Source organism: Anolis sagrei, chromosome 7, assembly GCF_037176765.1.
Source record: "Anolis sagrei isolate rAnoSag1 chromosome 7, rAnoSag1.mat, whole genome shotgun sequence".
Lineage (NCBI taxonomy): Eukaryota > Metazoa > Chordata > Lepidosauria > Squamata > Dactyloidae > Anolis > Anolis sagrei.
This window is the reverse complement of record NC_090027.1, coordinates 17,539,631-17,562,927: the sequence shown is the minus strand read 5'-3', so window position 1 is coordinate 17,562,927 and position 23,297 is coordinate 17,539,631. Positions and strand designations below refer to the sequence as shown.

The 23,297-nt window shown below is 43.9% G+C and overlaps 1 protein-coding gene across 3 annotated transcripts in view; it reads left to right on the top strand.

Moving 5' to 3' along the window:
• Positions 1-22,877, top strand: part of ROBO3 (roundabout guidance receptor 3) — a 385,628-nt gene extending 362,751 nt beyond the window's left edge. For 2 of the 3 annotated variants that reach the window (XM_067470699.1, XM_067470701.1), the window contains exons 13-28: positions 1,395-1,516; positions 2,623-2,839; positions 4,634-4,758; positions 4,914-5,085; positions 6,515-6,709; positions 8,442-8,465; positions 8,582-8,624; positions 10,835-10,992; positions 11,349-11,624; positions 12,695-12,848; positions 13,362-13,589; positions 13,961-14,142; positions 16,954-17,061; positions 17,183-17,365; positions 19,050-19,207; positions 22,353-22,877. In XM_067470699.1, the coding sequence (XP_067326800.1) occupies positions 1,395-1,516; positions 2,623-2,839; positions 4,634-4,758; positions 4,914-5,085; positions 6,515-6,709; positions 8,442-8,465; positions 8,582-8,624; positions 10,835-10,992; positions 11,349-11,624; positions 12,695-12,848; positions 13,362-13,589; positions 13,961-14,142; positions 16,954-17,061; positions 17,183-17,365; positions 19,050-19,207; positions 22,353-22,364 (2,357 nt within the window). In that variant the 3' untranslated portion in view covers positions 22,365-22,877. The remainder of the gene's footprint in view (positions 1-1,394; positions 1,517-2,622; positions 2,840-4,633; positions 4,759-4,913; positions 5,086-6,514; positions 6,710-8,441; positions 8,466-8,581; positions 8,625-10,834; positions 10,993-11,348; positions 11,625-12,694; positions 12,849-13,361; positions 13,590-13,960; positions 14,143-16,953; positions 17,062-17,182; positions 17,366-19,049; positions 19,208-22,352) is intronic. The other variant, XM_067470700.1, reaches the window with a different exon arrangement.
• Positions 22,878-23,297: the final 420 nt, after the last annotated feature.

The window sequence follows — 23,297 nt, the reverse complement described above, 5'->3', positions numbered from 1 at the left end:
TTTTTCACCTTGTTAAGTCCCATCCATGGGAGAAAAGCAGGATAAAAGCAAATTTTTATTTTTATTATTACTATTATTATTATTTGAAACACAAGATGAGTCCACAGCAGATACTCTGCTGGCTGTTGAATTGGATCACACATCGGACACTTCCCAAGTGTCTAGGACTGTGCGATGTATCAGCAAATAATATGTGCAGATCCCAGTAAGGTGGCCTTCTGCAGCTGGCAGATGGTAATTTTGTCAGCGCTGATTGTGTTTAAGTGCAGTCCACGGTCATTAGGCAATGCACCCCAGTGTGCCGATCACCACTGGGACCACCTTGACTGGCTTGTGCCAGAGTCTTTGCAGTTCGATCTTTAAATCCTCAGATCATATCAGCTTTTCCAGTTGTTTCTCTTCAATCCTGCTGTCACCTGGGATTGCAACATCGACAATCCATACTTTGTCTTTTAACACAATCGTGAGGTCAGGAGTATTGTGCTCCAAAACTCTGTCTGTCTGAATTCGGAAGTCCCAGAGTAGCTTGACATGTTCATTCTCTGTAACTTTTTCTGGCAATGGTGTTATGCCTCTGCTTGTAGTCTGTCTGCGGGATCTCCTTGCAGCAGCTGGGGATGTGATCTATTGTTTCATCTGCTTCCTTGCAGAGTCTATATTATTATTATTATTATTATTATTATTATTATTATTATTATTATTATGGCCAGAGCTTGAGAATATACCTTTGGGGATTGTAACTCCCTGGTTTCCAGGGACAGCCTGGCCACTGGCATGTAATGTGTATATTGTTTATATGTTTGATATTTTATATTTTATTGTTATGTTGTTTATTTTATTGCAGTTTGTATTTTGTATTGTAATTTGTTGTTCAGGCTTGGCCCCATTTAAGCCGTTTCGAGTCCCCGTTGAGGAAGATGGTGGCGGGGTATAAATAAAGATTATTATTATTATTGCTCCTTGGAAGTATTTGCAGGGAGACCTAAATGAGGATGAGTGAGTCAACTTGTGAGTTAAGATATATACCAATCTATTAAATCTGTGTGTGTGTGTGACCTTTGTGATTTATCATATGGATGAATGTCTGTGAGCACATAGATTCTGTATGTTTGTAGAGAATACACAGATTCTCCTTCCTGCATTAGTTGAGATCCCTTCCAACTCTAGAGTGTTACGATTCTACAGACCGTCATGCAGCAATATTGTCCAAATGGTGGCTTACAAATCACATACACTTTGCAAGCAATTTCAGTGCAACTACTGAATTAAAAACCCCAATGGAAATAGGTTAAAAGGAGCATTTAGTAGCATGCTTATGAAGTCAAGGATGAACTTTGGTCCTCCAACGTAAGAATGTCATTCTTTTCCTCCCTCACGTTTCATGCTTTCAACAGATGTGAGTCCTACTAGGCAAGGGGTCGATCATCGGCAAGTGCAAAGGGAACTTGGTGAAGTTGTGGTTCAGCTCCAGGATCCCATCGTCCTCACTTCTACCACCATCCAAGTGACCTGGACTGTGAGTATCAACAGAAACACTGACAGTAATATCTGGAGAACAGGATGTAGTGTGAATCAGTTTAAGCCCCAGTCAAATTGATATTCTTGCACCATAGAAGGGCTCATTATCAGTATCTTTGGCAGCTCTCTGGGATTTCTAGTCCAAAAAATAATTGGCTCCCAGAAAACAAGGATGCAATAGATGCTGTAGATCAGTGTTTCGCAACCTTCCTAATGCCACAACCCCTTAATAGAGTTCCTGATGTTGTGGTGACCCCCAATCATAAAATTATTATTGTTGCTACTGCATAACTGTAATTTTTCTACTGTTATGAATTGCAACATAAATATCTGATATGCAGAAAGTATTTTCATACACTGGACCAAATTTGTCACAAATACTCGATACACCCAAATTTGAATACTGATGGGGTTGTGGAGAGGATTGATTTTGTCATTTGGGAATTGTAGTTGCTGAAATTTTTAGTTTACCTACAATCAAAGAGCATCTGAACTCCACCAACAATGGAACCAATCTTGGCACACAGAACCCCCATGACCAACAGGAAATACCGGAAGGGTTTGGTGGGCATTGACCTTGAGTTTGGGAGTTGTAGTTCACCTATATCCACAGAGCACTGTGAAATTAAATAATGATGGATCTGGACCACATTTGGCACAAATCCTCAATATGCCCAAATGTGAACATTAATGGTGTTTGGGGAAAATAGACCTTGACATTTGGCAACTGTAGTTGCTGGGATTTATAGTTCACATAATATCAAAAAGTACTCTGAACCTCACCAACGATAGAATTGGGCCAAACTTCCCACAGAAAATACTGTGTTTTCTGATGGTCTTTGGTGATCCCTTGACACCCCCTCATGACCCTTCCAGGGGTCCCGACCACCAGGTTGAGTAACACTGCTATAGATAGATGTGGTTCAGTAATGGGATGGAGATGAAGAAAGGCAGTAAAAGGATGCAGTCAAAAGAATACAGGGAAAGAGCAAAAGCAGAAGCAAGAGAAGCAGAGAAAGGCATTAGGAGTCAGACAGACAGGCAGTTGTTCCAAGCTGTGGAGATCATGCCTGAGAAGTTTGTGGTATGTCTTTTCTTGCTCAGGTTGATCGCCAAGCTCAGTTCATCCAAGGCTATCGAGTAATGTACCGAACCAGGGGCAGTGCCTGGTTGGTGCAAGATGTCAAATCTCCTACTGAACGTAGCACTATTCTAGTTGACCTAAGCAAAGGCCAGGAGTATGAAATCAAAATTCGACCATATTTTGATGAGTTCCAGGGCATGGACAGTGAAGTGCTGCTGGTGCGTACCCCGGAAGAAGGTAAGTGTGAGACTATTTCAGGTTGTGATTCATACACATTCACCCTGCTTCTTATCTGTATCTCATCACCTCCACTTTGTTTGTTTTTTTCTTTTGAAATTTGTGGTTGTCATCTTTTTTCAGCCATTCTCCATGTTGGCTAATCTAGTCCTGCAAGGAAAGTTCAAGAGCACAATGAAGAATGCAATCTTCAGTTAATAGAGAACCTGTACTGCAATTCTGATTGGTCCAATGCAGTGTAGCCAATGGCAAGAGATCATGGGATTTGCAGCCCAGAGGACCTCACAGGTGTCACTCTTGGTGTAGTATATTCCTAAGGCCAATTAACAGGAGAAATGATACAGTGTTTCTCAACCTTCCTCCTGCCACGACCCCTTAATACAGTTCCCCATGTTCCGGTGACCCCCAACCATAAAATTGTTTTCGTTGCTACTTCATAACTTGAATTTTGCTACTGTTATGATAGTCACGTAAATATCTGATATGCAGGATGGATTTTCATTCACTAGATCAAATTTGGCACAAATACCCAATACACCCACATTTGAATACTGGTGGGGTTGGGGAGAATTGAATCTGTCATTTGGGAGTTGTAGTTTCTGGAATGTGTAGTTAGCCTACAATCAAAGAGCATTCTGAACTCCACCAATGATAGAATTGACCCAAATTTGGCACACAGAACTCCCATGACCAACAAAAAAACACTGGAAGGGTTTGATGGACATTAACCTTGAGTTTTGGAGTTGTAGTTCACCTACATCCAGAGAGCATTGTGGACTCAAACAATGATGGATCTGGACCAAACTTGGCACAAATACTCAATATGCCCAAATGTGAACACTGGTGGAGTTTGCGGGAAATAGACCTTGACATTGCTGAGATTTATAGTTCACCTCAATTAAAGCGCATTCTGAACTCCACCAATGATAGAATTGACTCAAACTTGGCACACAGAACTCCTATGATCAACAAAAAAACACTGGAAGGGTTTGGTGGACATTGAACTTGAGTTTTGGAGTTGTAGTTCACCTACATCCAGAGAGCCCTGTGGACTCAAACAATGATGGATCTGGACCAACCTTGGCACGAATACTCAATATGTCCAAATATGAACACTGGTGGAGTTTGGGGAAATAGACCTTGACATTTGGGAGTTGTCATTGCTGGGATTTATAGCTCACCTCAATTAAAGAGCATTCTGAACTCCACCAATGATAGAATTGACCCAAACTTGGCACACAGAACTCCTATGACCAACAAAAAAAAACACTGGAAGGGTTTGGTGGACATTGACCTTGAGTTTTGGAGTTGTAGTGTCCTACGTCCAGAGAGCATTGTGGACTTAAACAATGATGGATCTGGACCAAACTTGGCACGAATATTCAATATGCCCAAATGTGAACACTGGTGGAGTTTGGGGAAAATAGACCTTGACATTTGGGAGTTGTAGTTGCTGGGATTTATAGATCACCTACAATCAAAGAGCATTCTGAAGCCCAACAATGATAGAATTGGGCCAAACTTCCCACACAGAACCACCATGACCAACAGAAAACACTGTGCTTTCTGGTGGTCTTTGGTGACCCCTCTGACACCTCCCTCGCGACTCCCCAGGGGTCCCGACCCCCATGTTGAGAAACACTGATGTAGAAGGAGGCTTACTTCTGTATTCCCAGCACAACTTCAGCGTTGCTCCAAATCTGAGAATACTAAGCACCAGATACTGCAGAGTCTTTGCCTTTGTGAGAGAGAGCTCTGAGCAAATACACTCCTTTTATTTCTTCTTTTTTCCAGTTCCCAGTGCTCCTCCTCAAGCAGTTACCGTGGTCATGTTGGGGACCAGCAACAGTACCAGTATTAGCATATCCTGGGAGCCACCTCCACCTACAGAGCAAAATGGGATCATCCAGGATTACCAGGTAAGTTCTTGGACTTTTGAAGTCTCAAAAGCTGGTCCAAAATGCTCAGGGGTCTGGCAACAGCAGGAGCTGCCATGTGTGCTCTGAAACCAGGGGCAGGCAATTTCTTTTTTGTACTGGCATTGAATATTTCCAATCGTCTGCTCTCTTGTTAGATTTGGTGTCTTGGCAATGAGTCTCGTTATCACATCAATAAGACAGTGGATGGTACAGTGCACTCAACAGTCTTGCTGGGCCTGGTGCCAGGCATGGTCTACCGCACCGAGGTTGCAGCAGCCACCAGGGCAGGCGTGGGAGTGAGGAGTGCCCCAGTGACCATACAAATCAGTGAGTATCCAAAGCTTTTTCTAACAGTAACATGTGCCAATCAAACTAATCTTTCTCACCTGTCAGTCTAGGAGCCCCCAAAGATGCAATAGGCTAAACCCATGTGCCGGCAGGACTGCTGACCAAAAGTTCAGAGGTACAAATCTGGGGAGCAGGGTGAGCTCCCATCTGTCAACTCCAGCTTCCCTTGTGGAGACATGAGAGGAACTTCCCACAGGATGATAAGACATCCAGGCGTCCCCTGGGCAACGTCCTTGCAGACGGCCATAACTCTCACACCAGAAGTGACCTGCAGTTTCTCAAGTCTCTCCTAACACACACAGAAAATGTCAGTGTCAGTGGGAGAGGGGAGGGTATTACTTTTTGAACCATAGTTTATTGTCAGGCTTGATTGCGGAGCATCTCTCTGATTGATATGCGCATTTCATTTTAGAGAGTCTCTCAGGAGCTACATTTCAGGGATCGGCATGGCCAAAGGCAGCAAGGATTTGGGAACCAAAACCATCAGCATAAGCTAGTTTAAAACTCAGATTTGAAATGTGGTACTCAGTTTCATCAGCTCTAGTTAATTTATTTTATTTATTTACAGTATTTATATTCCGCCCATCTCACCCCGCAGGGGACTCAGGGTGGATTACAGTGTACACAAATTTGGCAAACATTCAAAGACACACAACAGATATAGACAGACAGTCAGAGGCTATTTAACTTTTTCTGGCCGCCAGGGGAGCTGTGGCTTTCATCGTCCATCTGTGACACTGATGACATACTTCCGCATTCTCCACATGCTTTGCTGGAGTCCTTTTTATGGCCTCATAAATTAGTTAAATTAGCCTCCCCACACATAGGTGGTACCTAATTTTCCTACTTCACAGATGCAACTGTCTTTCGGGTTGCAAAGGTCGACAACAAGCTACACAATTGGTCGGAAGCTCACTCCAACCTGGGCTGGCTTCGAACTCATGACCTTTTGGTCAGAAGTGATCTTGATGCAGCTGACACTCAGCCAGCTGCGCCACAGTCCCGGTGCACAGTCCCAGTAGTTAAATAATAATAATAATAATAATAGTAGTAGTAGTAGTAGTAGTAGTAGTAATAAATAAACAACCATATTTATACCCCGCCTCATCTACCCAAGGGACTTGGGGTAGCTCACAACAGTGATCAAACCAACAAAGTAATCAAACCAAGTCAGATTGTTGTTGTGATGGTTCTCCATAAAAGCTGCAGAAAAATGTCAAGTTGGATACTAGAGTTCCTCCTACTAGCTGTCAGGGAAATTTGTTTTGCTTTAGGATTTGAACCTTGGGGCAGGGAGATACTTGAACTTGTTAGTTTCCATCTCTTTTCTCATCTTGATAACAATTAGCATCTCTTGTAATATATATCTCCTCTGACTGGATACTTCTACCTCCCCTTCATGACACAGAGCCTTTGCCAGACCAGGACAGTGTGTCTGTGAGCAGTGGGGACAGTGTGAGCCTCGCTGAACAGATCACGGACGTGGTGAAACAGCCAGCCTTCATTGCCGGCATTGGCGGAGCCTGCTGGGTCATCCTCATGTGCTTCAGTGTCTGGATCTACTGTCGTCGGAAAAAGAGGAAGGAACTAAGTCACTACACAGGTGAGACAAGACTTCATACTGCCTCCAATCAGGAAGGAAAGTGTTGCTTGGTTGCCTAAGCGCCCAGTTATGTTCCCAAGTCCGGTGAGCACCTTAGAAGAAGGCAGCACCCTGGAGAGCTGTCTGTCCAAAGATAGTGAGAGTGTAACTGAAAGCTTTTATCCCTTGAGGAACAAATCACTAATCCCATACTTTACACATTCCTTGAGGAGTGTAGGACCTTAAAAGGGCAGATCTTCAGTCTGAAACCTTGTATTTTATTTTTATGTATTATTTATTACAGTATTTATATTCCACCCTTCTCACCCTGCAGGGTGGATTACAATGTATCAATATATGGCAAACATTCAATGCCATAGACACACAACATACGAGGGGTATTTTTTAAGTAAGGTCCGTTTGAACATAAGTACACAACGAAAGTTTATTTCAAAAAAGTAAATTTATTTTCAGAAAGTACATACTTCACTCTATTTTTCGACATAGTTGCCAAGTTTGTTCAAACACTTACCATACCTCTGAACCAATTTTAAAATACCCTCTTCATAAAAACTTGCCGTCTGCTGAAGCCACCAAATCGTCTGTAATCAAAGAAGGGCGACCGGAGCAGTCCTCATCATGGATGTTGTCACGGCCATCTTTGAATTGTCGTACCCACTTACGCACTTTGCTTTCACCATACACTTCACAAATCTGTCGATGAATTTCTGCAGCAGGCAGGTTCCTTGCTGACAAAAACCATATCACTGAGCGAACCTCACATGCGGCGGGTGAGTTGATAGTCTTAAACATTTTTAAAGCACAGAACAGAACCGTACAGGTTAGCAACAGAGCGGAAACTGAGCACAGTTGTTCCCGAGGCATGCTGGTACATGACTCACGTGCTCGTTGCGGTATGCGCGCGAACGACTAGTGTCTACAACAAAACGGACCTTACTTAAAAAATACCCCTCGTATATAGACAGACACAGAGGCAATATAACATTCCAGCTTTTCTTAAGGGTTTTCTGGCCACCAGGGGAGCTGTCCCATTACCGACCATTTGTGACGCTGATGAAGTACTTTCTCATTCTTTGCATGCTTGCTGGAGATTTTTATGGCCTCGTAAATTAGTTTAATTAGCCTCCCTGCATAAGTGGTACCTAAATTTCTTACTTGACAGATGCAACTGTCTTTCGGGCTGCAAAAGTCGACAGCAAGCTACACAAAATTGGTCAGAAGCTTACTCCGACCCAGGCTGACTTCAAACTCATGACCTTTTGGTCAGTAGTGATCTTAGCGTTGGGCCCTTGACATGAAAATTTAGTTCCCCGTGAAGTGCAGGGATTTGAGGACCAGACTCCAGAGATCTCAGATCAAGGGTTTTTGCTTCAATAGTCCGAATCCCATAGACCTGATGTCTAACTCTTCCATTGCTACTGACTCAAATGAACATTGTCAGCCATTTTTTTCACCAGAATTTAAACCTAGGCTGCTGCTCAGCAGTTCTGACACTGAGTTTGTCCTTGTAGCAGTGTATCATATAATCTGATTGGGAATGGTTTTCCAGAGTCCCATTATTTGCTCTCTCTCCAACTAGAGGTGATATGGTTGTGAATGTGTGGCCTTTTGCATGGCATGCATGTGCTCCTTTGCACTCCCCTAACCTGTCTTAGGGCCTCCCCCACTGCTACTCATCACAGGCATGACTTATTACGAGCTGTCTCACTCTTTTGTTTGTTTTCTTTCACAGCTTCCTTTGCATACACACCAGCAGGTAAGTCGTCTCGTCTCCAATTCCATTATATTGCTTTTCCCTCTGCACTCTTAGCCAAACCAATCTGGTTCAAGAAAGTGTCACTGACTTGACTTGATGTGGATCTTTTCTTTCAGTGTCTTTCCCCCACATGGATGGGGCCTCACGGAGCAGTGGCAGGTGAGTGCAATGGGGGGAGGAAAAGAGGGAGACAGGAAAAGGGTGGCTCAGTTTTCATTGGGATGTAGCCTTACGAAATTCACAAGCCATTTATTATTTATTATTTATTTATTTCCTATATTTATACCCCGCCTTTCTCACCCCAGAGGGGGGACTCAGGACAGCCTCACAACAAGCACTGTACGATGTCATCACCATCATAAACAATCAACAAATATTTATTTATTTCGGGTGTCTCCACCCGGCCTTCTCAACCCTCGAAGGGGGACTCAGGGCGCCTTCTAACCGGCATACGTTGATGCCTACAATTCACATAGTAAAATACATAGTAACAATCAAAACATTACATTAATACAATAAAAATACAATAAAATGCCAGCCTGGTGGTCATCATTTTGCCAAGTACATAATTAATATATTCATTCCGCTTATCATAGTCCATTTCCAAAGCTTTAGCCGTCATTGTCCATTTTCAGTCTGCCAGATTATCCAAATGTCTGGTCCCATATCCATGTTTTTAATTTCCTTCTGAAAGAGAGGAGGGATGAAGATGATCTAATTTCTCCGGGGAGTGAATTCCACAGGCGGGGGGGCCACCACTGAGAAGGCCCTGTCCCTCGTCCTCGCCAATCTCGTTTGTGACAAGGGCGGGGCCGAGAGCAGGGCCCCTCCAGGAGATCTTAAATTCCTAGGCGGGACGTAGAAGGAGATACGTTCGGACAGTTCATTAAAACAATTGATTGAACACGCCAGTTTAAAAACCCAATCCAAGTCTGGGGTAATTCATTCTCACGAATTGCCTAAGTCTTCTTTCCACTTGCTGCTCTTCACTAGTCAAACCCCTGGTCCCAAAGCCAAGATTTCAATTTTCTTCTAAAAGACAGGAGGGAGGTGGCCAGCCTGATGTCTCTGGGGAGAGAGTTCCACAGTCGGGGGGCCACTGCCGAGAAGGCCCTGTCTCTCATCCCCACCAATTGTGTTTATGATGGTGGTGGGATCGAGAGCAGGGCCTCTCTTGGTGATCTTAAACTTTATGATGGTTCATAATAAGGACTGGAGCCACTGGAGTACTTCCAAGTCCCTTATCCCTGATGTGTCCCGGAAGGATACCGTGGTCAATGGTATCGAAGGCCGCTGAGAGGTCCAGCTGAACTGACAGGGTCCAGCAGAATTAACAAGCCATGACTAGAGCAGGCCCATTAAATCAATTGGATTCCCCTATGTGTTGATCCACCATTCAAGAATTGCTTTAATATATAGTAGCAGACTTTTAGATAAAAACAGTTTTATTTATTTGTCGTGTCTGGGCAACCAGTCAATTGTATTACATTTCTAACAGAACAAAACAAACAAACAGACAAAATATAAAAATTTTCGAGTTTGGTAGTTGATTAAATATCCTTTGACCAGTAGCTGGCCACTTGGAGTGCCTCTGGTGTTGCCGCAAGGAGGTCCTCCATTGTAATTGTGACAGGGCTCAGGTTACATTGCAGCAGGTGGTCAGTGGTCTGCTCTTCTCCACACTTGCATGTCGTGGACTCCATTTTGTGGCCCCATTTCTTGAGGTTGGCTCTGCATCTCGTGGTGCCAGAGCACAGTCTGTTCAGCGCCTTCCAAGTCGCCCAGTCTTCTGTGTGCCCAGGGGGGATTCATTTGGTATCATTGGTTGAGGTTCTGGGTTTGAGCCTGCCACTTTTGGACTCTCGCTTGCTGAGGTGTTCCAGCGAGTGTCTCTGTAGATCTTAGAAAATTATTTCTAGATTTAAGTCGTTGACGTGCTCAAACAGGGGATGAGCTGGAGATGTCTCTGCCTTGGTCCTTTCACTATTGGCTGCTACTTCCCGGCGGATGTCAGGTGGTGCAATACTGGCTAAGCAGTGTAATTTTTCCAGTGGTATAGGGCGCAGACACCCCGTGATAATGCGGCATGTCTCATTAAGAGCCACATCTACTGTTTTAGTGTGGTGAGATGTGTTCCACACTGGGCATGCGTATTCAGCAGCAGAGTAGCTGAGCGCAAGGGCAGATGTCTTCACTGTGTCTGGTTGTGATCCCCAGGTTGTGCCAGTCAGCTTTCGTATGATATTGTTTCTAGCACCCACTTTTTGCTTGATGTTCAGGCAGTGCTTCTTGTAGGTAAGAGCAGATGTAGGTAAAATCAGATGACAGACCAGAAAAGATATAAACTTGACTTTGCATCTCTCCTCCAGCCGGCCTGGCATGCTCGCCATGGCCACTAGTGCCTCCAGCTATCCATGGCTGGCAGAATCATGGCCAGGCCCGAACCTACTGAGAAATGGGAAAACAAAGGAGCCTGGAGTGACCTGCTGCCCAGGAAACCACAATGCTACCGAAAGATACTACAATGGTAAGGTTCCATCACATTAGGAGTGGTGAGCAGAAGACGTATATGTTTGCTTTGTAGATGTGACATTTGGGCATTACAGAGTTTGGGATGAAGAGGTTCAAGTAAGAGGTTTAATCTTTTTGTGTACACAAAATAGGAAACTGCAGAGACTACCAAAGCAGGCTTCCAGGTCATGACCTTCCCCTAGTTTAAAGAGGAAAGCAGTGGGACTAATCCTCCTTCTCTCCAAGAATGGATTAGAGGGAATTCTTGAAACCCACAAGTGTGGGAAGTGCTTAAAGACAAAGCACACAAATCTGTTCCTGCTGAAGCAGAAGACCTAGGAAAGCATTATCATGACATTGACTCCTTTGCAGATGCTGGGATTTCCAATTACATTGCTCAGACAGAGAAATTTGGGACAGGCGTGTCTGATGGCCCCATTTACAGCACAATTGACCCTGCCAGTGATGACATGAGGACGTTTAATGGGGGCTTTTCCCAGCATACCACTCCGTATGCCACAACACCTGTGATGCCATATGGTGCTACCCATCTCCACTCACCTGATGAAGAGGAGAGCCAGTGGATCACCCAGCCTGGGATCCCCAGCATCCAGTATGCCCAGCCTGAACGGAGCAGAGCCGAACCTGGTAGGAATTTTCAGCAGAAAACACCTTGTTTATGAAAAACACGAGGGAATAAATCTAGAATTAAATTGTAGGAAGACACACAGAATTAGCAGGGATGAATGTGTGAGGCATTGCAAACATATATCTTACTGAAGGATCATTATTACATATTGAAAGTTCTGGATTGACTCTCTAAATCAGGGGTCCTCAAACTAAGGCTTGGGGGCCGGATACGGCCCTCCAATGTCATTTACCCGGCGCGCGCTCAGGATCAACTTAAGTCTGAAACAACTTGAAAGCACACAGCAACAACAACAACAACAATCCTATTTCATCAGCCAAAAGCAGGCCCACACTTCCCATTGAAATACTAATAAGTTTATATCTGTTAAAATTGTTCTTCATTTTAATTATTACTGTATATTACTGTATATACTCGAGTATAAGCCTAGTTTTTCAGTCCTTTTTTTAGGCTGAAAAAGTCTCCCCTGGCTTATACTCGAGTCGAGATTATTTATTATTTTACTTTGTTATTGTTGTTGTTGTTATTACTGTATACACTCGAGTATAAGCCTAATTTTTCAGCCATTTTTATAGGCTGAAAAAGTTCCTCTCGGCTTATACTTGGGTCAACGTTATTTAATATTTTACTCTGTTATTATTATTTTTATTACATGTATTATTTTAATTTATTATTATTATTGCATTTATTATTGTTGTTGTGTTGAGGCCTTGGCCTTTGTAAGACACATCAAATCCTTCAGGAGATGCTAGCGGGGTACAAATAAAGTTTAATAATAATAATAATAATACTCTTTGTGAGTTGTAGTTGCTGGGATTTATAGTTCACCTACAATCAAAGAGCCCTCTGAACCTCACCAATGATAGACTTGGGCCCAACTTCCCACACAGAACCCCCATGACCAAAAGAAAATACTGTGTTTTCTGATGGTCTTTGGTGACCCCCCTGACATCTCCCCCATGACCCCCCCCCCAAGGGGTCCCGACCCCCAGGTTGAGAAACACTAATCTAGTCTGAGCTTTCACTGTGCTTGAGAGAGCCTTTCTTTGACTTCCATCTGTCTTCATAGTTGCTAAACCAATGAAGCAAAAATCAATGGGGAAACCAGTGAAAACGCCATCCCTGAACTGGACAGAAGTGCTTCCCCCACCACCGTCTGCCAGTGAGCTCAGCCAGTATGTGGAGGAAGAGGAGGGAGAGGAAGAGGAAGAAGTAGAAGTCAGGTAAGAGTTAAATCAAGGACAGCAAATAACATTTCATAGAACCTTAGTCAAGTTGGGGATGGGGGCGTAAGAAAGCTGTATTTGCCTGCCTTGAGTATTCTTTGTCTAGGAAGACCTTATGAAATCCATGGGGCTATCATTAGTGGATAGCTGTCACCTCCTCAGATTGTATTTATTTATTTACAACATTTATATGCCACCCTTCTCACCTTGAAGTGGGCTCAGAGCAGCTTACAAGATATATATACATATATTATATTACATTATTAGCATAGTACAGTGTGGAACACATGTCACCACACTAAAACAGTAGATTATTGATGACTTGTGTTTTTCTTGTTTCTACTGTTTTTATATGGCTTATATTATATGTTAATATTTTGAATTATATTTTATGTCATTGGGGGTATTGATTGCCATCACCTTGATTCGCCTTCGGGCTGAGGAAGGTGGTATATAAATCTGATAAATAAATAAATATGCCCCAGTCAAATTGTCTCAATCGTTCTACAGCTCCGAGGTGGGGGAGTGGTGTCCACCTCTGCCAGAAAGGACTTACTTGATGGAGAACATCCAGGAAGAAGCATGTCCTCTGCCTCCTCCTCGAGGTGATCCTTCCTCTCCTGCTAATTCCTATGGGCAGCAGTCCACAGTCACATTGACGCCCTCACCCCGGGAAGAGATTCGAGCTTCAGAGGATATCCCAAGACTGCATCACTTTGAGATCCCACACCTGCCCAGGTATGAACCATGTTTGGTTACAACGCATGCAGTCTGCCCGTGTGAAAACAATCTCACATGCTACCCTTGATCTCCTTACTTTCCTGAGGTCCTATTATTCTATTGATGTCACCAGAATTGTGCCAAGTTTTGTTTTGATCGACATCCCCAGAATTTCAGCTTTAAATGAAGATGTCTAGTCCTCATGATAGCTATAAGAAACTTAGAAATATTTACACCATCATCGGGAGAAGCAAAATCCAACTTTTAGTAATGTAAGACTAAGAGATGCCTTGACATTGAATTTTGGTTTTATTTTGTGTGCAAACTGAGCCATGCAAAGAGTTGTCATCTCTTCCTTCATGACTGTCTTCCTGCTTTTTATTTTCAAGGCGGCAACCCAATGGCTCAGGGCCATTCCCGAGGGCCTCGAGTCCTCCTTTGACTCAGTCCAACCCAAATCTAAATGTGCCTGAAGAGGGACCTGAAGGCATTACTTCTCGGCAAGGTCATCGACGTAACCTGAGCCAGACCCCAGTGCACAATGCAGAGAATGTGGACTCCTCAGGAATAGGTGGGTGCATTTTCTCCAACAAGCAATTTCTGGTCACACACAGCCATTTAATCCTTTTAAGAATGAAGAGTGACAGGGTCTCGCAGGGGTTATTCAGTGTCAGGTTAGGATTGTGGAGACCAGATTCAAATCCCTGCTTAGCCATGGCATTCTCTGGGTTTCTAAGCCTGGTCAGATTGTTGTCAAGATCAGGTAGGGAGGGGATAAGATTGTGCACAATTCTCCTTAAAGCAGTGGTTTTAAACCTGTGGGCCCCCTTGTGTTTTGGCCTACAACTCCCAGAAATCCCAGCCAGTTTACCAGCTGTTTGGATTTCTGAGAGTTGAAGACCAAAACATCTGGAGACCCACAGGTTGAGAATCCCTGAATCAATAACACAAGCAGCGGGTCAGCGCTGCTTGTGTTATTGGATCTCACAGCAGCATTTGACACAGTCGACCACAATCTTTTGACCCACCGCCTTGCTGTTGCTTGAGTCAGGGGGACAGCTTTAAACTGGCTGACCTCCTTTCTTCACAACCGTGGACAGCGAGTGGAGAAGGGAGGCCTGGTCTCTGAGAGGTCCCCTCTATCTTGTGGGATTCCTCAGGGGGCCATTCTCTCCCCTCTGTTATTTAACATTTATATGCGACCACTTGCTCAGCTGGTTCGAGGTTTTGGGCTTGAGTGTTATCAGTACGCCGATGACACTCAGCTGGTGCTGAAGATGGAAGCCGACCGGACTCTGTACCCAATTGTTTCCATCAGTGCCTTGAGGCCATTACTGGATGGCTGCGTGCTAGCAGGTTGAGGGTGAATCCAGCAAAGACGGAGATCCTATGGCTGGGTCGACCGGGCAGTGGGGACATCCAGCTGCCTACCCTGGATGGCGAGGCACTACGCCCGTCACCATTGGTAAAGGGTCTGGGAGTCCTTTTGGATCCTCTGCTGACGATGGAGGCCCAGGTCTCTGCCATTAGCAGAACCGCCTTATTTCATCTGCGGCAGGCTAGATGGCTGGCCCCCTCCCTGTCCAGGGACAACCTAGCTACGGTGATCCAGGTCATGGTCATCTCAAGACTGGACTACTGTAACACCCTCTACATTGGCCTTCCTCTGTCAGTGATCCGGAAGCTCAAGTTGGTACAAAATGCAGCTGCTCGGCTTCTTGCGGGAATTCCAATGAGATGCCACATAACACCAATCTTACTGCAGCAGCATTGGTTACCAATTGAGCACTGGATCACTTTCAAAGTGATGGTACTCACCTTTAAGGCCTTGCATGGTCTAGGGCCAATGTACCTGAGAGACCGCCTCACCCCTTACCAACCCCAGAGATCCCTCTGTTTTGAGGACCAAGATCTATCGGAAATTCTCAGTGTCAAGACCTTGCGTCTAACAGCAACCAGACGCAGAGCCTTCACAGCAGTGGCACCATCACTCTGGAATACTCTGCCACCTGAAGTCCGTGCCTTGCGGGACTTACCAGCTTTCCGCAGGGCATGTAAGACATACCTGTTTTGACAGGCTTTTAATGTTTGCTAGTGTTGTTTTTAAATTGTTTTAAATTGCTTTTAAATTTTGTTAGATTTTAGCTATTCTTGTAAGCCGCTCCGAGCCCCAGGGGAGTGGAAGCATATAAGTTTAATAAATAAATAAATAAGTAAATAAAGGAAAGGTGGGACAAAAACATGTAATGCATATTTAACACATACCCCTGTCCTTGTTGCACCTCAGAATAGGTTCACCTTGCTGAAAACACCAAACTGCACACAGCCAGAAATCTTTATGATTTATTAAAAAAAAAGATAAAAAGTTCTTAAAAGCAAAAGTAATGTTCCAAAAGATCAATGCAAAATAACACTTTGAAGCATAATCCAAAAAGACACCAGCCAAAGCAAAATCCCATGAGAACATGACTGAGTCCTGAGACCATGAACACAAGAACTGCAAGATAATCCAGACAAGCAAAATGCAAGCTTCTTGGTTAAACGAAAAGTTGCTCTGACAAAGGTTTGGTCCCAAACACACTGCTTAATACCCTTTGCAAAACATTAAGGCGTTTCTTTGGCCTCTGACCTCCTTCTTGTTAGCTATTCTCACACTCCTTCAAACTCTGAATTCCAAACGGTCAGCTCGATCTAAGGTTCCCGTTTTGTCAAGGTCAGTCCTTTCCTTTAGCAAGAAGGGTTCTAACTTTGGTTAGCTGCCTAAGGAATCCTCAATATAGTTGTAACCGGGACTGTGGCACAGCTGGCCGGGAGTCAGCTTCATTAAGATCACTTACTGACCGAAAGTTCAAAGCCAGCCTGGGTCGGAGTGAGCTTCCAACCAATTTTGTGTAGTTTGCTGTCGACCTTTGCAGCCCGAAAGACAGTTGCACCTGTCAAGTAGGAAATTTAGGTACCACTTATGCAGGGAGGCAAATTTAACTAATTTCCGAGGCCATAAAAATCTCCAGCAAGCATGGAAAGAATGAGGAATTACTTCATCAGTGTCACAAATGGTCGGTGAAGGGACAGCTCCCCTGGTGGCCAGAATACCCTCATGAAAAGGCTGGAATGTTAAATTGCCTCTGTGTCTGTCTATATATGTTGTGTGTCTATGGCATTGAATGTTTGCCATGTATATGTACATTGTAATGCGTCCTGAGTCCCCTGCGGGGTGAGAAGGGTGGAATATAAATACTGCAAATACGTACATACATACATTTTTCTCCATCCATCCAGAATAACTGCTAGCCTTCACCAGAGCTGAGAGCTGAGATTTGGGTAGAATCACTAAATTGTGGGCTGATAGCCTCTGATTCAAATGTTGGGTTTTTACTAACAGGGAAACCCCATCCAAACCTAGGGGATATGCCTCTTCCTCCAGGGGAAAAAGGAAAAGGAAAGAAGAAGTCCAAGTCTAGCCACTACCGCCGAGAAAAGAAGCAGGGAGGTAAGCACAAAGCAAGTTGCATTCTTCATCTGAGCTAATTATGTGGAGACTTCCTGAGGAAGTCCTGTGAGCCTTTTGGAATGAGACATTGACCATTCCTCCCTCTTCGATCTGCTTGCAGACCTTCCACCACCTCCCTTGCCACCTCCTGAAGAAGACCTTGGCAGTTCCGCTCTGGACAGCACTTCACGATTGGACTGTGACCCTTCTGCCCTGGAGAAGGACCCGAATTGTTCCTTTGCTGTAGAGCGGAAAGTTATCCATCGCACAATGGCAGGCCAGCACTACCACCAGCACAAAGAAGGTAATACTGGCTACAGTGATCACTTCCCATGCTGGGGGTTTGTTATACCTGAAGCCAGTTTACCTAACATTCAGTATGCTGAACCTGCTAGGGCAGTGGTTCTCAACCTTCCCTAATGCTGCGACCCCTTAATGCAGTTCTTCAAGTTGTGGTGACCCTCAACCACAACATTATTTTTGCTGTGACTTCATAACTATAATTTTGCTAATGTTATGAATTATAATGTAAATATCTGATATGTAGGATGTATTTTCATTCACTGGACCAAATTTGGCACAAATACCCAATACGCCCAAATTTGAATACTGGTGGGGTTGGGGGGGATAGATTTTGTCATTCGGGAGTTGTAGTTCCTGGGAATTATGGTTCATTTAAATTCAAAGAGCATTCTGAACTCCACCAATGATGCAGTTGAACTGGACTTGGCACACATAACTCTCATAACTGACAGAAAATACTGGAAGGGTTTGTTGGGCATCAACCTTGAGTTTGGGAGCTGTAGTTCACCTACATCCAGAGAGAACTGTGAACCCAAATAATGATGGATCTGGACCAAACTTGGCCCAAATACTCAATATGCCCAAATGTGAACTCTGGTTGAGTTTGGGGGAAATAGACCTTGACATTTGGGAGTTGTAGTTGCTGGAATTTATAGTTCACCTGCAATCAAAGAGCATTCTGAAGCTCAATACTCAATATGCCCAAATGTGAACACGGGTGGAGTTTGGGGAAAATAGACCTTGACATTTGGGAGTTGTAGTTGCTGGAATTTATAGTTCACCTGCAATCAAAGAGCATTCTGAAGCTCAATACACAATATGCCCAAATGTGAACACGGGTGGAGTTTGGGGAAAATAGACCTTGACATTTGGGAGTTGTAGTTGCTGGAATTTATAGTTCACCTGCAATCAAAGAGCATTCTGAAGCCCACTAATGATACAATTCAGCCAAACTTCCCACTCAAAACTCCCATGATGAACAGAATATACTGTGTATTGTCGAAGGCTTTCGTGACTGGAATCACTAGGTTCTTGTGGGTTTTTTCGGGCTATAGAGCCATGTCCTAGAGGCATTTCTCCTGACGTTTCGCCTGCATCTATGGCAAGCATCCTCAGAGGTAGTGAGGATGCTTGCCATAGATGCAGGTGAAACGTCAGGAGAAATGCCTCTAGAACATGGCTCTATAGCCCGAAAAAACCCACAAGAACCTAGAATATACTGTGTTTTCTGATGGTCTTTGGCGACCCTTCTGACAACCCCTTGCGACCCCCGCAGGGGTCGCAACCCCCAGGTTGAGAAACACTGTGCTAGCGGATCTCATAACTACTAAAGGTTGGGGATTAGGAGTCCTCTGTCATCATCTCAAATCCCCAATGTACACAGAGCCTCAGTGGAAAAGTATTGTTGACATAGATAAGCAGTAGACCCTCTGCGCTCAGTTCCTTGTAATGTGTTCCAAGGACTCCCAGCAGTCTCGATTGCATTTCTGCCTAGATAAACTCCTATAATTATTCCTCGGTGTCTCTAGATGATGATCAATGATGATAGATGACTTAACCTGCCTGAGCTTCCATCCATTAACACACAGGCAGCTGCTCTGAATACGAAATGACAGCACAGCATGGGTGAAACCACAGCCTGTTTTCTTGTTATTCTTTTGTGTGTGTTTTTTTTTCTCTCCTAGCAGAGGAGGAAATCATCCCATACAGCAAGCCCAGCTTTCTCTCCAGAAGCCAGATGTCGAGCAATTGCTCCACAACAGGAAGTTCTTCTTCCAGGGGGTCAACAGCATCTCGAGGTCACGGGTCAGGGCGCAGCCGGACAACAGGCGAACGCAGTGAGGTGATGCTGTAGCCCTTCCTATGTTCGTTCTTAATTCTTGCTTTGGCACAGAGAGACAGAGGGATGCTAGTTCTACGAGATGCATCAACATGTGCCTGGAAATTGCACACAGAATGCTCCAGTGCAACAACAGGGAAAGCTTGGCCATTCAGATATTGTGGACTGTAGACTTTCACTGTGCTGGAATCCTGGAAGCTGTGGGCCAAAATATCCCTCAGCCCTCTTTTTCCAGGCTCTAAGGGCCATCACTGGAGGCCTTGATTTGGCCCAGGACCAAGGTTCAGGGGGTGGGGAATTAATATTTTTGGTTGTGCTAGTTGCCTAATCCAATTGCTGTCCTATAGTGCCTGTTCACTATGAAGCAAATATTTTCAGAACTGCATGCAGGCAAAAACCACATGAATTGCATTACTCATAAAATCTATTGCTATGAAGAGAAGATCAGGGAAGGGGGTAATTTTTAATTGGGGGCCATTGTGTCAAACATTGTCATATCACAACAGTGTGCCTCTGAGAGGCAGTAATCAATTCAAGCAACTAGGTTGTTGTGAGTTTTCTGGTTTGTATGGCCATATTCCAGAAGCATTCTCTCCTGACGTTTCGCCTGCATCTATGGCAGGCATCCTAAGAGCTTGTGAGGTCTGTTGGAAACTATGAAAATGGGGTTTCTATATCTATGGAATGTCCTGGGTGGGAGAAAGAACACTGTTTGAGGTAGGTGTGAATGTTGCAATTGGCCGCCTTGATTAATAATAATAATAATAATAATAACAACAACAACAACAATACATCACACAGTCCTAGACACTTGGGAAGTGTTCGACTTGTGATTTTGTGATACGAAATCCAGCATATAGATCTCGTTTGCTGTGACATACTGTGCTTTTGTGTCAGTATAATAATAATAATAATAATAATAATAATAATAATAATAATCTTTATACGCCGCCACTGTTTCCCCAAAGGGGACTCGGGGCGGCTCACATGAGGCCAAGCCAAAAAATACAACACAGCAAAATAAAATACAAAGCAACAAAAGATTGTCGAAGGCTTTCATGGCTGGAATCACTAGGTTCTTGTGGGTTTTTTCGGGCTATAGAGCCATGTTCTAGAGGCATTCTCTCCTGACGTTTCGCCTGCATCTATGGCAAGCATCCTCAGAGGTAGTGAGGTCTGTTGGAATTAGGACAATGGGTTTATATATCTGTGGAATGGCTGGGGTGGGGCAAGGAGCTTTTCTCTGCTGGAGCTAGGTGTGAATGTTTCAACTGACCACCTTCATTAGCATTTGAAGGCCTGCCTGAGCCTGGGAAAATCTCTTGCTGAGAGGTGTTAAGATGTGCCTGGTTGTTTCCTCTCTGTTATTTTGCTGTTGTAATTTTAGAGTTTTTTAATACTGGTAGCCAGATTTTGTTCATTTTCATGGTCTCTTCCTTTCTGTTGAAATTGTCCACATGCTTGTGGATTTCAATGGCTTCTCTGTGTAGTCTGACATTCCCCAGCCATTCCACAGATATATAAACCCATTGTCCTAATTCCAACAGACCTCACTACCTCTGAGGATGCTTGCCATAGATGCAGGCGAAACGTCAGGAGAAATGCCTCTAGAACATGGCTCTATAGCCCGAAAAAACCCACAAGAACCTAACAAAAGATAATGATGATGATGGTGATGATGATGATGATGATGATGATGATCATCTTTATTTATACCCCGCAAAATCTCCCGAAGGACTCGATGCGGCTTACAAAGGCCGAGGCCGCCGACAACAACATACAATACACAGTAAAACTCATAAGCAAATAATAAAACATCAATCAAAACAATAAAACAGTAAAACAATAACACCGTGACGCAATTAAAAACCTAGAGGCCGGGCCAAATGTAATGGACAAAAATTAAAAGTGCTGAACCTGACAGGTAATATATAGAGGCATTTGGCGGTAGGTGCAATGTGCAGATAATCCTGAATCTCTAACAAAGTGCGTTTGGGACTTGAAGCCAGGAGTTTCCTATTCTGGGAAGGCACACTGGAACATAAAATACATAATGTAACAAGATAAAATAAGCAATGCAAAGTAACATAATAGAAAGCCAAACAGAACGGGCTTTTGATGGCCTAGCAGTTTCAAGATCTGGCTTCTTACTGCCCGGGGGAATCCTTTGTTGGGAGCAACATTCATACTTACCTCAAAGAGGCAAGAGTTCTTTCCTGGACATTCCACAGATATATAAACCCCATTTTCCTAGTTTCCAACAGACCTCACAACTAGGGCTGGGTAATCACGGAAAAATTTGTTTCTAAACTCGATTCGTTTTTAGGGGGTTTTTGCATTTTGTTTTTTAAAAGAATTCCGAAATTTTTCTTTAAAAAGTTCAAAATATACGAAATTTCGTAAATTACGAAACAGTTACGAATCGATTCGTTAATGGCGGACGCGATTGCGCAATATGCAAAAAAATACCTCCAAATTGGACAGGGGGAACTTCTGAAGCTTCCCTCTCCCTCTGTTGTTGACTGTTGGTGTGATAATTTATTTTTATCACTGATAAGACAAACAACAACCCTAAAACTTGCACCAGACATACGGAAACAATTACGAAACAATTTCGAAACAATTTCGAAACAATTACGAAACAATTACGAAATAAATTGAAAAATTTGTTTCGATTTTTAATTGCTCCTGCATGGCTCGATATCGGATCGTAAGCTAATTTAAATACGAATTAATAACGAATTACGAAATTAACGAACGAAACCGGCCAGCCCTACTCATAACCTCTGAGGATGCCTGGCATAGATGCAGGCAAAACGTCAGGAGAAAATGCTTCTGGAAAAATAAATGATAATAATAAAACTTTATTTACACCCCGCTACCATCTCCCCAAGGGATTCGGTGCGGCTTACATGAGACCGAGCCCATAGTGAAAAACTCTCAACAGCCCAGTGATTCCAGCCATGAAAGCCTTCGACAATAAATTCAGGTGACTAAAACTAGGAAAAATATATATACAGAGTTAAGCAGAGGAATTGAATTGGACAATGAACCAGCGTCCATACTTGTTTACTGGTTTCTAAAAACTGGCAGGTGGATTAAAAGTAGAGCCAGACTTTCTGATGTGTTGTCCCCTTTGTCCTTTCAGGAAAAAAGATGAAACGAAATGGAGTTGGCATGAGAGCTTACGAAATGGCCATCTGTGGACTTTGGGCTGGGGTGGGATCGAAGTCCCATGCTTCTAATTTATGACCTTCCATAAGGAGCCATGCAGCCCGGGCCCTTGTATATAAGTTTGTTCCCTGGCTGTCAGCAGTCTTTGAAAGCCATGGATAGCTGTATTTATAAATCAGGACAAAGGGATGCTCCGGTCAAGGGCCACTCAAGGCCTACGGAAAATTGTTTGTTTTGTTTTGTTTTGTTTCTTTGGCATTACTGCAACTGAAGAGCCCGTGCCCAGTGGGAGGAGGGTGGGATTGGAGAAAGTGGTTGGGAAGGGAGTTTGCCTTTGGTCACCTAGCTCAGGATGGGCATTAGGAGCAGCCTCCAACATACTAAGCACATGCTCAGATATTGCCCAGGTGCTCAGCTTCAAGGCAGGGGACACTGCGGTGTTCTTTGGTTGCTCATGAATCATTTTGTAAAATGACCAATAAAGCTGTTTGTTAACCTGGATCTGTCTGGTTTCCTTTCACTTTCACCTTGGAATTGGACACAGAGGGAATCTTAGAGAGCACGGAATCATAGAATCAAAGAGTTGGAAGAGACCTCATGGGCCATCCAGTCCAACCCCCTGCCAAGAAGCAAGAATATTGCATTCAAATCACCCCTGACAGATGGCCACCCAGCCTCTGTTTAAAAGCTTCCAAAGAAGGAGCCTCCACCACATTCCGGGGCAGAGAGTTCCAATGCTGAACGGCTCTCACAGTCAGGAAGTTCTTCCTCATGTTCAAATGGAATCTTCTCTCTTGTAGTTTGAAGCCATTGTTCCGCGTCCTAGTCTCCAAGGAAGCCGAAAACAAGCTTGCTCCCTCCTCCCTGTGGCTTCCTCTCACATATTTATACATGGCTATCATATCTCCTCTCAGCCTTC